The 13,387-nt window shown below is 39.7% G+C and overlaps 3 protein-coding genes across 3 annotated transcripts; 2 read left to right on the forward strand and 1 right to left on the reverse strand.

The window, feature by feature from the left end:
- Positions 1–1,313: 1,313 nt before the first annotated feature.
- LOC140760048 (probable beta-D-xylosidase 7) lies at positions 1,314–4,786 on the forward strand. The gene is made up of 6 exons (XM_073096839.1): positions 1,314–1,776; positions 1,908–2,204; positions 2,292–2,461; positions 2,621–2,718; positions 3,111–3,875; positions 4,073–4,786. Exons 1-6 carry the CDS (start codon positions 1,372–1,374, stop codon positions 4,657–4,659), a joined length of 2,322 nt encoding a protein of 773 aa, XP_072952940.1. The 5' UTR covers positions 1,314–1,371; the 3' UTR covers positions 4,660–4,786.
- A 991-nt stretch (positions 4,787–5,777) lies between these two features.
- LOC140760449 (probable beta-D-xylosidase 7) lies at positions 5,778–8,618 on the forward strand. Its single transcript, XM_073097385.1, has 6 exons — positions 5,778–6,194; positions 6,303–6,599; positions 6,680–6,849; positions 6,939–7,036; positions 7,144–7,908; positions 8,035–8,618. The coding sequence occupies exons 1-6, from the start codon at positions 5,778–5,780 to the stop codon at positions 8,616–8,618; spliced, it is 2,331 nt and encodes a 776-aa protein (XP_072953486.1).
- A 1,337-nt stretch (positions 8,619–9,955) lies between these two features.
- On the reverse strand, positions 9,956–12,811 carry LOC140760137 (uncharacterized). The gene is made up of 4 exons (XM_073096966.1): positions 12,425–12,811; positions 11,595–12,190; positions 11,185–11,271; positions 9,956–10,368 (listed from the first exon to the last, which is right to left on the reverse strand). Exons 1-4 carry the CDS (start codon positions 12,665–12,667, stop codon positions 10,107–10,109), a joined length of 1,188 nt encoding a protein of 395 aa, XP_072953067.1. The 5' UTR covers positions 12,668–12,811; the 3' UTR covers positions 9,956–10,106.
- Positions 12,812–13,387: the final 576 nt, after the last annotated feature.

Here is a 13,387-nt window from a genome sequence, read left to right on the forward strand (position 1 = left end):
TGGAAGTAAATAATTTTGGGCCAGTTTTTACCCAAATGGCTCAAAATTAGGCAGATTTGAAAGGACAGGGAATGATGATGAGGATAGGAGGAATATTTTTATATATGTATGAATTATGAGCATGTAAACTAAGTATAGGCTAAACAAAATGGTTAATATATTTCTAATATATAAGTTGAATAAATGAGTCAAATAAAAATGTAATTGAGCCTAACTTTATTTAAATTTGTTTCGAGCTTAAGCCAAAGCCTCATCCTTAGATTGATTAGATTTAATTCAAGCTTATTTTGAGCTCGAGTTTGCTTGATAAGCATATTCAAATCTATTTCAAACTTGTATTAAAGCTTGAATAGAATCTTGAATAGTTCACGTAAAATCAAATCAAATCAAATCAGATGTATAACAAACTATAAATTATATATATATATATAGTAAAATGAGTTTTGTGCTCAAAATCAACTTAGAAATAAATTTTGAGCCTAATTTAATCGATCAAGTTTGAATAATTAAAATATAAGACTGAGTTTGATCAAGCCTTATGAAACTAGCTTGATTATTTTGATAGCTCTTTGAGTCTAACGCACTTAAAAAAATACATCACAGTAACTCTAAATCACACGCAATACAGCACTTTAGTTAAAAATTTATTAAATATTAAACTAACTTCACTAGGGTACCCTCAACCTTGATTACTAGACTATAAATAAACGTGCCAAATAGGATAACCATATATATATATATTAAAGTTTAGTTAGACCCACATGATGTGGCTTCAAATTTATAATTGAGAAAGAGAACAAGGTGACCAGCAAGCAACAGACATCTCCTCTTTCACTTTGGTGGATAATTTTGACTCTACTTTCCGCATCAAAACCAGCAAAAGCTGGCCCTTTCTTTTGGAATCGAAGACTTTGGCCTCCTATCTTTTCACTAGATGGGCAACTGGTCGCTCTACATTCCGACTACTTGGCAGGCCATTACTGGCTGCCAACATTAGTTCCTACATAAAAAAGCTGCAGCGAATCCAGAAAGTTTGTATCTCCGGTCACCGTCGGTGAGATTAGCGAGCATTTGAACCACGGCGGGAAGCTCCAGCTCCACTCCCGTGCAAACGAAGTCATCGTATGGGGCAGTGTTCCAGACAGCTTTAAGTTCTTGTCCCCTTCCCAAATTCCAAAAATACCCTACCTAAATTATAGTAATAACAACAAAACACCCGCATTAATATGCCCATACCACAAGGGTATTTTCGTCATACCATCTTTTAAAGAAAGATATCAAATCTCACAATAAGTAACCCCCCCATTAAAGAGCACTCCTTTATTAGCATCCCAACCAAACCTCACAGACTTCTCCGCAGAGCTCTGAGCAATGAGAGCTCATGGAGAACTCCACCACCCTCTTCCCCTCCTCCTCCTTCTTCTAATGCCACTGCTTGGTTACTCACTGGACCCGCCGTTCTCTTGTGACTCGTCTAATGCGTTGAGTAGAAACTTTGCTTTCTGCCAGCAAACACTGTCCATCAACCGAAGAGTGGAAAATCTCATTGCACACTTGAGTATAGAGGAGAAGATTTCCCAGTTGGGGGATGTCGCTCCTCCGATCCCTCGGCTCGGCGTGCCGGGGTACAAGTGGTGGTCGGAGTCGCTTCATGGAGTGTCGAACGCCGGCCGCGGCATCCACTTGGATACCGGCGTGCGGGCCGCGACGAGCTTCCCGCAGGTCATACTTACCGCGGCTTCGTTCAATCCTCTGCTTTGGTATCGCATTGGACAGGTTTGGTCACCTCCAATACTTCTAGTACAGATGTTGTGTTACATATGAAAAAAAACTGATTTTTATACGATCTTTTACATCTTTCATCAAAACTGTGTGTTTCACATTGCTTTAATTCTTTATATTGGAAGGCTATCGGGATCGAGGCACGAGGAATATATAACGGGGGTCAGGCAGAAGGGCTGACATTCTGGTCACCTAACATCAATATATTCAGAGATCCAAGATGGGGAAGAGGCCAAGAAACTCCTGGAGAGGATCCAATGACCACAAGTAAGTATGCAGTCGCTTATGTGAGGGGATTGCAGGGTGATACATTCCAAGGGACTCGTTCTATTGAGCTTAAAGCTTCAGCTTGCTGCAAGCACTTCACTGCTTATGATTTGGATAACTGGAAGGGCATCACTCGCTATGTCTTCGATGCTCGGGTAAGTAGCTATCCAGTTTTTAAGTCTAGCTAGTGATCAAGGGAAAAACCAAGAATTTTTTTTCTCATTGGCTTCTCTTGCATTTAGGTAACGGCACAGGATATGGAGGATACCTATCAGCCTCCTTTCCGAAGTTGCATCAGAGATGGTCGTGCCAGCGGCATAATGTGCTCGTATAATCGGGTTAATGGCGTCCCTTCATGTGCGGATTACAACTTGTTATCCAAAACAGCAAGAGGACAGTGGAGGTTTAATGGGTAAGACAGTAGGATATAGTACAATCTTAATTCAGCATAACATTGAGATGCCCAAGGAATTGTAGTTACTACTCATCAAATTTCTTCAGTAGATTAGAATGAGCCAGGTACATTACTAGTATATTACTAACTACTACTTGTCTTTTGGTTATGGCTCAGATATATAACTTCAGATTGCGATGCGGTCTCCATCATCCATGATGCTCAGGGTTATGCCAAAACACCAGAAGATGCAGTTGCAGATGTCCTGAAAGCTGGTAGAGTTTCTTGTGTTTTACTCGTCCTCAAGAATCTATTGCTCAGATTTGCTGGTTCCATTTACAGTCAGAAATTTGGATAGCGAGATCATGCCTACAGCTCACATATAAGTATTAACAAGATCCAAACTAAATAAGTTTTAGAATATTTTTATGATATCTAGCATGAGGATTTTCTTTCTTTTCCTTTTTTACCTGCAAAATAAATTCTTGACATAGTTAACTGGAAATTTTCAAGTCCTCACATAGCTAGGCAGTATGTTGTCACAACTGAGTGTTAAATTTGTTTTCCTTACTAGTACAATGAAGACAAGCAACTTTTATATTGAATTGTTGATTATGAGTATGAGTAAGAGAGAGTTATATCATCCTTCATTGCATAATACTTTCAGGAATGGATGTAAATTGTGGTGGCTATGTTCAGAAGTATGCTGGTTCTGCCTTGCAACAGAGAAAAATAACAGAAGGAGACATTAACAGAGCCCTCCACAACCTCTTCTCTGTCAGAATGAGGCTGGGACTCTTCAATGGAAATCCAAAATACAAACCATATGGTAATATTGGTTCCAACCAAGTGTGTACAAAGGAGCATCAGAACTTAGCTTTACAAGCAGCCCAAGATGGCATCGTTCTGCTAAAGAACGCAGCCAATCTTCTTCCACTGTCCAGATCAAAAGTTACTACACTTGGCGTGATTGGACCAAATGCAAATAATGCTGAGAAACTTCTTGGAAACTATGCAGGGCCGCCTTGTATATCAGTAACCCCTCTTCAGGCATTGCAGAGCTTTGTTGGGAACACCCGCTACGTGCCTGGTTGTGACTCAACTGCCTGCACTTCAAGTCAAATCAATGAAGCTGTCCAATTAGCAGGCTCAGTGGATTATATAATCATGTTCATGGGCTTGGATTTAGATCACGAGAGGGAAGAGCTTGATAGAGTGGATTTGGTTCTCCCAGGAATGCAACAAAGCCTCATTACTAGTGTTGCAAGAGCAGCGAGAAAGCCCATAATTTTAGTGCTGTTATGTGGTGGTCCTGTAGATGTTGCATTTGCAAAGCATGATTCCAAGATTGGAGGCATTTTGTGGGGTGGCTATCCTGGTGAAGCTGGTGGCATTGCCATCGCTCAGGTTATCTTTGGAGAGCATAATCCAGGTATAACGATGTAACCTTTTTTTTTTTTATGCTCATTATTTATTCACAGTTTGTCCCAGCATCAAATTTCAAATGTTTCAGCATTTAGACATGCAATATTTACTATACTTAGATCCTTAAATCATGTTTGGAAGACTAAAGGCATAAAGTTAGAAACTTAGACCCTTGTGTTGATCTGGTTTCATGTATTATCTCAGGAGGAAGATTGCCTGTAACTTGGTATCCACAAGAGTTCACTAGAGTACCTATGACAGATATGAGGATGCGAGCCGACCCAGCCACTGGATACCCGGGCCGCACCTACAGATTCTATCGAGGTAGAACTGTTTTCAGGTTTGGTTATGGCCTCAGCTACTCACGATATTCTCATGGATTTAGCTCTATATCTGGAAGCACACTGTATCTGAACAACACTATCAGTCTTCAAGCAGTCGAGAGGTCTGGTACTCTGAGCTATGACATTGAAGAGATAGGGTCTGAAGCATGTGAGAAGATTAAGCTTCCTACTGTTGTTAAAGTGGAGAATCATGGGCCAATGGATGGAACGCATCCAGTGTTGCTCTTCTTGCGTTGGCCTAATGCATTAGAAGGAAGGCCAGCGAAACAGCTGATAGGGTTCAAGAGTGTGCATCTGAAGGCAGGGGAAAGAGCCAATGTTGAATTTGCTGTGAGTCCCTGTGAGCATCTCAGCCGAGTGATGGAAGATGGTAGGAAGGTAATAGACAAGGGATCTCATTTCTTGATGGTAGGGAAAAAGGAACTTGAGATCGCCATGATGGCATGAAGTGGTGCAGCAAATATCTTGCAAGTTGAACTCACTTGTTGGATGAGATCAATATTTCTGATAAACTTATTTTGGCTTATGCCACCATAAATGCTTTATTAAGAAGGTTTCTGTTTGATGTTGTTCATTGAAGATTTATAGGGGAATGGTATTCACTGGTTCGGATTATTAGATATTTGTATTTCCTAACAATTAGTTTTAATATGTGATTATAGAAAAGTTATATTAAGGCAATTAGGCCACCATAGTACCCACCGTTGACTCTAGCTTTATTTAGATCATATCGGATCTAACTTTGTAGACCCGCTTTGGGAATAAAACAGAAAACTTGCTTGATTATATTAAGGCAATTAGGTTACAATTAGGGATAAATAAATTGCATTACATGTAAACTTAGATAAAGGGATAATTACAAAATTAAAAATGGTTCAACTGGTGTAGACAAGTAACAAAGAGATACTTTGAGCTTAAAATTTTATTCACACTTAGACTCGCGTAATTTTTCATGTGAGATCTTTGAGAATAATTTCGGCTTTTTACTATTGCAAATAATATTCTTGTACAGTTATTTCCTAGGATAAGTTTTTTGAATTGTTTATATTATCTTCCTTTTCGATAACAATGGTTTTGTCTATGTTTATGTAAGTGCTAGAGTTTGTATCTAAATATGTAGTATTATAGATAGCCATTACATGTCCATATAATTATCACAAATTATACACAAATATAAATTAATAATAATATTATCAGAATTAGCTCTGGAGCCTTATTTTTTATCAGACTCGCAAAACCTCTAGCTACTGAACGATTTTGATAACCCTACTCCTATCCGTAGAAGTCACGATGGTATAATTTTAAGATTGGAATAAGTATAAGCAAGTGATCAAATTTATGGAAGGAATAAGAACACTTCGAATACGTATAGAGATAAGAAATCTAATTTACAAAGGACTAGGACTTTTTTTTCTAAAAAAAAAGAGTGCCAATCATATTAGGACTTAAAGTTGTCCACGTTCCAGGATACTAAACCTATAAATTCCCCTCACTTGTCCGTCCGAACTTCCATCCAAACCTCTCAGACAGGCTTCTTCGTAGATCTCTCTGAGGCTCTGAGCACAATGAGATCTCATGGAAAACTCCACCCGCTTCTCCTCCAATTTCTCTTTCTTCTTCTTCTTCTACTACCAATGCTTGGTTCCTCGTTAGACCCTCCATTCTCTTGTGACATAACAAATCCATTCAGTAGTAGCTTTGCTTTCTGCCAGCAATCGCTGCCCATCGACCAGAGAGTGGAGAATCTCATTGCGCACATGAGTCTAGTAGAGAAGGTTTCCCAGTTAGGAGATGTCTCTCCTGCGATCCCCCGGCTGGGCGTGCCGGCGTACAAGTGGTGGTCGGAGTCGCTTCACGGTGTGTCGAACGGCGGCCACGGTATCCATTTAGATAGAGGCAGTATCCGGGCGGCGACGAGCTTTCCTCAAGTCATACTCACAGCGGCTTCGTTCGATTCTCTCCTTTGGTATCGCATTGGACAGGTTGGATCGCCTCCTTTACTTTAATGAATGATATCATGCCTTTATATATCCAAGTAAAAGATGTAAGAGCTCATGAATTGATTAAACTGTTGCATCTGAATTTTGAAGGCAATCGCAATCGAGGCGCGAGGAATTTACAACAAGGGTCAGGCTGAAGGGCTAACATTATGGTCGCCAAACATCAATATATTCAGAGACCCAAGATGGGGAAGAGGCCAAGAGACTGCTGGAGAGGATCCAATGATCAACAGCAAGTATGCAGTTGCTTACGTGAGGGGATTGCAGGGCGATGAATTCCAAGGTCTCAATTCTACCGAGCTGAAAACTTCAGCTTGCTGCAAGCACTTCACGGCTTACGATCTGGATAACTGGAAGAACAACACTCGCTACGTCTTCGATGCTAAGGTAAGTAGCCATGAATCTTTAGATCATCAAGCTAAGGGCAAAGACAAGAATTATTACTGATCGTCTTCTCTCGCGTATAGGTAACGGCGCAGGATATGGAGGACACCTATCAGCCGCCTTTCAGAAGCTGCATCAGAGACGGCCGTGCCAGCGGCCTAATGTGCTCGTATAATCGCGTCAATGGCGTCCCTACGTGCGCAGATTACGACTTATTATCCAAAACAGCCAGAGGACAGTGGGGGTTTAATGGGTAAAAAGACAATTAATGTCGTCAACTACTCCAAAAAAACATTAGTAGCATAGTAACTAACTACAACCTTTCTTTATGTAATTGGTCAGATATATTACTTCAGATTGCGACGCAGTTTCCATCATCCATGATGCTCAGGGTTATGCCAAAGCACCAGAAGATGCAGTTGCAGATGTCCTGAAAGCTGGTAGAAATTCCTAGAATCTATTTTACTTTGATTTCCTCGGATTGTAGACAAGGAACTTTTATAATATTGGATTGTAATCTCACCCCTCGCTGCAATAAATCCTTCAGGAATGGACGTAAATTGCGGCGGCTACGTTCAGAAGTATGCTGGTTCTGCCTTGCGACAGGGGAAAATAACAGAAGGAGACATCGACAGAGCCCTCCGCAACCTCTTCTCTATCAGAATGAGACTGGGACTCTTCGATGGAAATCCAAAATACAGACAATATGGTAATATTGGTTCCAATCAAGTGTGCACAAAGGAGCACCAAAACTTAGCTCTACAAGCAGCCCAAGATGGCATCGTTCTGCTAAAGAACACAGCAAATGTTCTTCCACTGTCCAGATCAAACGTTGCATCGCTCGCCGTAATCGGACCGAATGCAAACGATGCTGAGAAACTCCTCGGAAATTATGCAGGGCCGCCTTGTATATCAGTGACCCCTCTTCAGGCTTTGCAGAGTTTCGTCGGCAAGACCCGGTACTTGCCTGGTTGCGACTCAGCTGCCTGCAATGAAAGCCAAATAGCCGAAGCAGTCGAGTTAGCGAGATCAGTTGATCAAGTAATCATGTTCATGGGCTTGGATTTGGATCAGGAGAGGGAAGAACTTGATAGAGTGGACTTGGTTCTCCCAGGGATGCAGCGAAAGCTCATTACTAGCGTTGCAAGAGCGGCGAAGAAGCCTATAATCTTGGTGCTGTTATCTGGTGGTCCTGTAGATGTTTCATTTGCAAAGCATGATCCTAAGATTGGAGGCATTCTGTGGGGTGGCTATCCTGGTGAAGCTGGGGGCATTGCCATTGCTCAGGTTATCTTTGGAGAGCATAATCCAGGTATGAGATATACTCTGTTTTCACTGTTTCATCCAAATCAAATTTGAATTTTTGAAATGTTTCTGCATGTAGACATGCAGGGTTACTAAACTAGCTAATATTGAACTCTAAATCATGTTATAACAGGAGGGAGATTGCCTGTAACTTGGTATCCACAAGAATTCACTAGAGTACCGATGACCGACATGCGGATGCGAGCAGACTTAGCAACCGGATATCCGGGCCGCACCTACCGATTCTACCGCGGTAGAACTGTTTTCAGGTTTGGTTATGGCCTCAGCTACTCGCGTTATTCTCATGAATTCATCTCTCTGCCTGGAAGAACACTGGACCTGAACAGTACCACCGGTCTTCAAGCAATTGACAAGTCTGGTACTCTGAGCTATGAGATTGAAGAGATGGGGTCTGAAGTATGTGAGAGGATTAAGTTCCCTATTGCTGTTAAAGTGAAGAATCACGGGCCAATGGATGGAAGGCATCCAGTGTTGCTCTTCTTGCGTTGGCCCAATACTTTAGATGGAAGGCCAGTGAAACAGTTGATAGGATTCAAGAGTGTGCATCTAAAGGCAGGGGAAGCAGCCAGTGTTGAGTTTGAGGTGAGCCCCTGCGAGCATCTCAGTCGAGTGACGGAAGATGGTAGGAAGGTAATAGACAAGGGATCTCATTTCTTGTTGCTAGGGAGGAAGGAACTTGAGATCATGATGGCATGAAGTGGTGCAGACGCAATGCAGCAAACTATCTGATGAGAGTTAGATTTTTCTTTTGCTAGAATTAATATATTTTCCGATGTAATTTTTATTTTTAGAACTTAGATTTGCTCTTTTATTTTCTCTAGGCAATCTGTTTTTTTTGATATTTGTTAATTTAGATAAGTTTTGTTAGTCGCTTTTTATTTTTATAATAAAAATAAATTTTATTATCAAAATAATTTTTTAAAACTTAGATTTGCTCATTTAGATGTTACTGAAATTTTGACAATGATTGGAAAAGTAATGTAAGATTTAAAATATTATTTTTACGGTAGATTCCACCCTCTTTATCTGCAAACTTTGGGTAGACAAACACTTAGATTAAGGGAAAAATACAAAATAAAAACGTGAAACAATTGACACATGATCTTAGGTATAGATTTTATTACATGAATAATGCAACAGCAAACAAATATGGAACCAGCTCTCCTTACCTCTATTAGGGTTTGGTTGACTTCTTTTCTTTTCTCTTGAAGGGTTTTTCCTTGTTGTAGCTAACGATTTACTCCTCTCTCCTCCCTTCTCTCCATAGCTTGAGTGGTTAGGATAGAGGAAGGCTTTTCTTCCCACCCTTTTACCTTTTCTTTTCACCTCATCTACCTTCTCATTCTTGTTGTTGCAATTCTCTCTTTTCATACACCAATTCTCACTTCTTATTCATATGTTCTCCCTTTTGTCCTTATCCTCGTCTCTTGTCAAATCCGAGCTCGTCTACCTCTGTGCAGCCACCTTCTATGGTTTATATTATTGCACTTGGCTTTAAAATGAGATTTAGTGCTGCAATTATTAATTCAATTTTCAAGTACCTTTAGCTTAAATTCTTGAATGGCATCTACATTAGAGCTTGGTAGATAGAATGTGCTTTTCCTAAGTATAAATGTTCTTTTCTCATAGCCATCAAAAGTACTTTTTGATGGTTATGCGTCTTTATATTTAGGGGAGTGATAAGGAACTTTTTCTTGTGGTGCTTTTATAAGCCAAGGTGATTTAAAATTTTCTTATCCTCGTTCTCTTTCTGAGCACCAAAATGATGAATCTTCTATTAATACATCTACTCTAAATTGCTCCATAAAATGTCTTTGCGAATCACCTCTGCCAATTTTAAAAATAATATCACATGTTGCCGTAATTGAAATCCATCAAGTTTGACGGAGTTGCTTCACAAACATTTAGTCAACAATACCAGAAAATTGTGTAGATATCAAGTGAATTGTAAGCTAATGTGCAATGGTGTTTTAGAAATGCATAGATAGAGGGGAGGTTGAGGAGGTCCTGGTTATTGAGTAGCACTTCAGGTATCACAAACAACTTCTAGATTTCTTGGAGGAGCATCTCCTGTTCTTATACAAAATTCAGCGGAAACCGTCACTCTAGATTTCTTATACAACATGTTTCAATCTACAGAATGAATACTTCCTATGCTTTAACATATGACAATTTAACACGCGACTATCTGAACGATTTTGACCATCTAATTACAAGTAATGTTGTCATCGACAAGAAAAACAGAAATACATAACCTATGATTACATGCCACTCCTTAGCCAAAGAACAGTGGCTCACACTCAATGTTCCGTTTCGTCCAAATGTGACAAGCACAAAACCAGGCTTTCCCCTAGTAGCCCATGTCATGGCTGGTACATTCACTTCACGCATTCCATCAATTTGGCTGTGATCATCAAATCTGTGAGCATGGGCACTGAAAACAATCCTGCAAAAAGGCGGTTTTTCTAGTTAGGTCTTTCTGAAAAAAATTCTATTACAATCATATATGAGAATCGTTAAAGCAAAACAAACAGAAAAGAGAATATTATTTTGTCCCTCTAGTCAATCTTACATGTATTTAGCAGATCAATGGACTGATCATTTTAATAATACTAGAGTCCAGAGCAAGGGCTTAATGCTCCCCTACTTCCTCTCCATATATCCACTAAAATATATAACACTATAGAAACTTTCCTCCAAGTTCAGTTTGCGAATCCCTAACTAATTTCCTATACATATTCGTCATTAAACTACATAATCAATAACATCAGATTTCATACCCATTGTTATTTTGAGAAAGACGGTTTTAAGATATCAGTTTGTAATTATCTGTTTTTTCACCCTGCCCCTCCTCGTCACAAATGAAAAGATAATAATGAGAAAAAGGCAAAGAGCGAAAAGAAATGACACAACAGAGAGAAAAACGTAATTAGTAGGCAAATTCATCATCCTGAGTCAGAAATCAATTTTTTACAGATCTAAGTCTGGTAGTCTGGTACTTGAAGTGACCAACTAGTTTGGAAAAAAGTAGACAGATGCAGACACAACAGAGAATGTGTTCTCAAATAAAGCCTCCAGTCCATAGGTTCTGCAACTGCAAGTAGTGCTAGATAAACTGGAAAAAATATAAGGAACTTATGGGCACTATTGACGTCGAACATAAGACTCAACACCAATCAGACAATGCACAGTATGACAGTAACATCCATATTTTTGTGCAATAACTGAACTTAAAAATTAAAGCAACTAGGAAATTACTAACCTTGGCTTAAGTGCCTGAAAGATATATTCAGTTGCATTTGCTGGGAGAGTCTGTTCAATATCATATGATGCCATGCCAATGACTCCACTGCCCAAGGAGAAAAGAATAATATGAGAAGGCAAGCATTTATCATAATATGATTCACCTAGCAAGCAAACCAGATGCAATGTGAAAAAAATGACTACAAACCATAAACTTTGCAACCACTTCTCATTCTATATGAACAATATGGTCACAAAATAATCTAAGGAGACACTGAAAAATGCATTTCATCAACAAGAATCTGATTACTGTCAAAGTATTTTGAAATTTCCCTTATTTTTGCAAGAAGTAATACTGAGCTAATATAATATGCCGATTGGAATGAAACCATGAAATAAAGTTCACATATCCAAGCCGGATTTCAGTACCTATATTCAGATCTTGGACCACCAAAAGAATCAAGTGAAGGATCTTGCTCAGAAACCTTAGCCCCTTCACTATTGCTTCTGATAGACCTATGAAGAGGAAAGTGAAGTAACACAACAGGACCTGAACCTGATGCCATCTCATTGTCTTTCCATTTGAAATTACCAACGGTGTCTCTTTTCTCACTATATGAAATTTGTTCTTCTGTTTTAACTGTGACTTGTCTTTGCAAATCGACATTTTCTCTCTCCAGGACCTTCTCGACGCTGAGCCGTAAATTATTGTTGCCACAGAGCATCGCGACTGCATTTAGAGAGACAAAACTGACATTGCCAACATCAAAAGTGCTGCATCCAGCAGAGTCCAATCCTGGCAAATGTCTTGCTATCTTTTTAATAAATTTCCTATTTAACTTGCTGCATTCCCCGACATCTCTATCACCCAAGACAATATGAAGAGGAATTCCAGCAGAAGAACCCAGCATTTTTTGAAATTGTTGCAGAACTGTTAACCACTTGCTCTCGGTCAGCTCCGATCCCTTTGACGAAATGTCGCCCAACACTATGAGCAAATCTGGCTTCAGAGTGCGAAAGGATTTCTGATACACAGATAGGTTTCAGTTTGGGATCCAGGAAACATCAAAAAGTTCCAAAAGAATCAAACTTTAGGCTTTCGGTGTATCCAAAACTCCAAATTTTGCTTAGTTAGAAAGTTACCTATAACCTCGTCTTCTATCTAATAAACCAATGTTGGGAGAGAGAGAGAGAGGAGAGAGAGAGAGAGAGAGAGAGAGAGAGAGAGAGAGAGAGAGAGAGGAAAAACAGAATCTTACGCTAAAATACTTCGATATGAAGGGATCCCGGAAGAAGAGGTCGACGTAGGTCGCATCAGATCCCATTAATAGGAGATCCGCCACCATCATAACCTTAAGGTCGTCCGGATGGCTCGCATCCCCACCAAACCCGACATCAAGGGACTCTCCGGATATCTCGCACCAAGGCGTCGAGCTCAATTCCTCCATGGCAATTAACGCGGCGACGAGAAGGAGCGGGAGGGCGGATTTCCAAGCCGCCATAGATCGCGGCGCAGTGCGAAACGAGTACGATCGACTGATCTGGTCGAACGCGAGGCCGAGATCGATGAAGGAGAGTATCTAGGGTTTGGACCGCCATGGAAGTAACTGTTTCGCCTCGTCGTTAACGTGGATAAGGTAAAATTTGACGGCGGGAGTTAAAAAGTCGTCGCAATCTAGTAGAAGAGATAAGGGTATTATAGTCTTTGCAGTTCCCACCGCTGATCTAGCCTTATATAGATCATATCGGATCTAACTTTGTTCACCAACCCGCTTTGAGAATAAAACAGAAAAAAAACTTGCTTGATTATATAAAGCAATTAGGTTACAATTAGGAATAAATAAATTTCATTAAATGTAAACTTTGATAAAGGATAAATTTTTATAATTGCAAACAATATTCTTGGACAGTTCTAGAGTTTGTATTTAATTATGTAGTATTATAGATAGCCATTAGATGTCCATATAATTATCACAAATTATACATAAATATAAATTAATAATCTCATCAGAATTAGCTCTGGAGCCTTATTTTTTATCAGACTCGCAAAACCTCTAGCTACTGAACGATTTTGATAACCCTACTCCTATCCGTAGAAGTCACGATGGTATAATTTTAAGATTGGAATAAGTATAAGCAAGTGATCAAATTTATGGAAGGAATAAGAACACTTCGAATACGTATAGAGATAAGAAATCTAATTTACAAAGGACTAGGACTTT

This window comes from Typha angustifolia, chromosome 5 (assembly GCF_048772165.1).
Source record: "Typha angustifolia cultivar Huaian chromosome 5, ASM4877216v1, whole genome shotgun sequence".
Classification (NCBI taxonomy): domain Eukaryota; kingdom Viridiplantae; phylum Streptophyta; class Magnoliopsida; order Poales; family Typhaceae; genus Typha; species Typha angustifolia.

Coding starts and splice junctions, on each gene's coding strand:
- LOC140760048 (XM_073096839.1), top strand. CDS start 1,372: ATGAGAGCTCATGGAGAACTCCACCACCCTCTTCCCCTCCTCCTCCTT. Junction 2,205..2,291: donor GCTATGTCTTCGATGCTCGG/GTAAGTAGCTAT, acceptor TCTTGCATTTAG/GTAACGGCACAGGATATGGA. Junction 3,876..4,072: donor CTTTGGAGAGCATAATCCAG/GTATAACGATGT, acceptor GTATTATCTCAG/GAGGAAGATTGCCTGTAACT.
- LOC140760137 (XM_073096966.1), bottom strand. CDS start 12,667: ATGGCGGCTTGGAAATCCGCCCTCCCGCTCCTTCTCGTCGCCGCGTTA. Junction 11,272..11,594: donor GGTCCAAGATCTGAATATAG/GTACTGAAATCC, acceptor CTCCTTGGGCAG/TGGAGTCATTGGCATGGCAT. Junction 10,369..11,184: donor TTTCAGGCACTTAAGCCAAG/GTTAGTAATTTC, acceptor GCCTTTTTGCAG/GATTGTTTTCAGTGCCCATG.
- LOC140760449 (XM_073097385.1), top strand. CDS start 5,778: ATGAGATCTCATGGAAAACTCCACCCGCTTCTCCTCCAATTTCTCTTT. Junction 6,850..6,938: donor GGACAGTGGGGGTTTAATGG/GTAAAAAGACAA, acceptor GTAATTGGTCAG/ATATATTACTTCAGATTGCG. Junction 7,909..8,034: donor CTTTGGAGAGCATAATCCAG/GTATGAGATATA, acceptor ATGTTATAACAG/GAGGGAGATTGCCTGTAACT.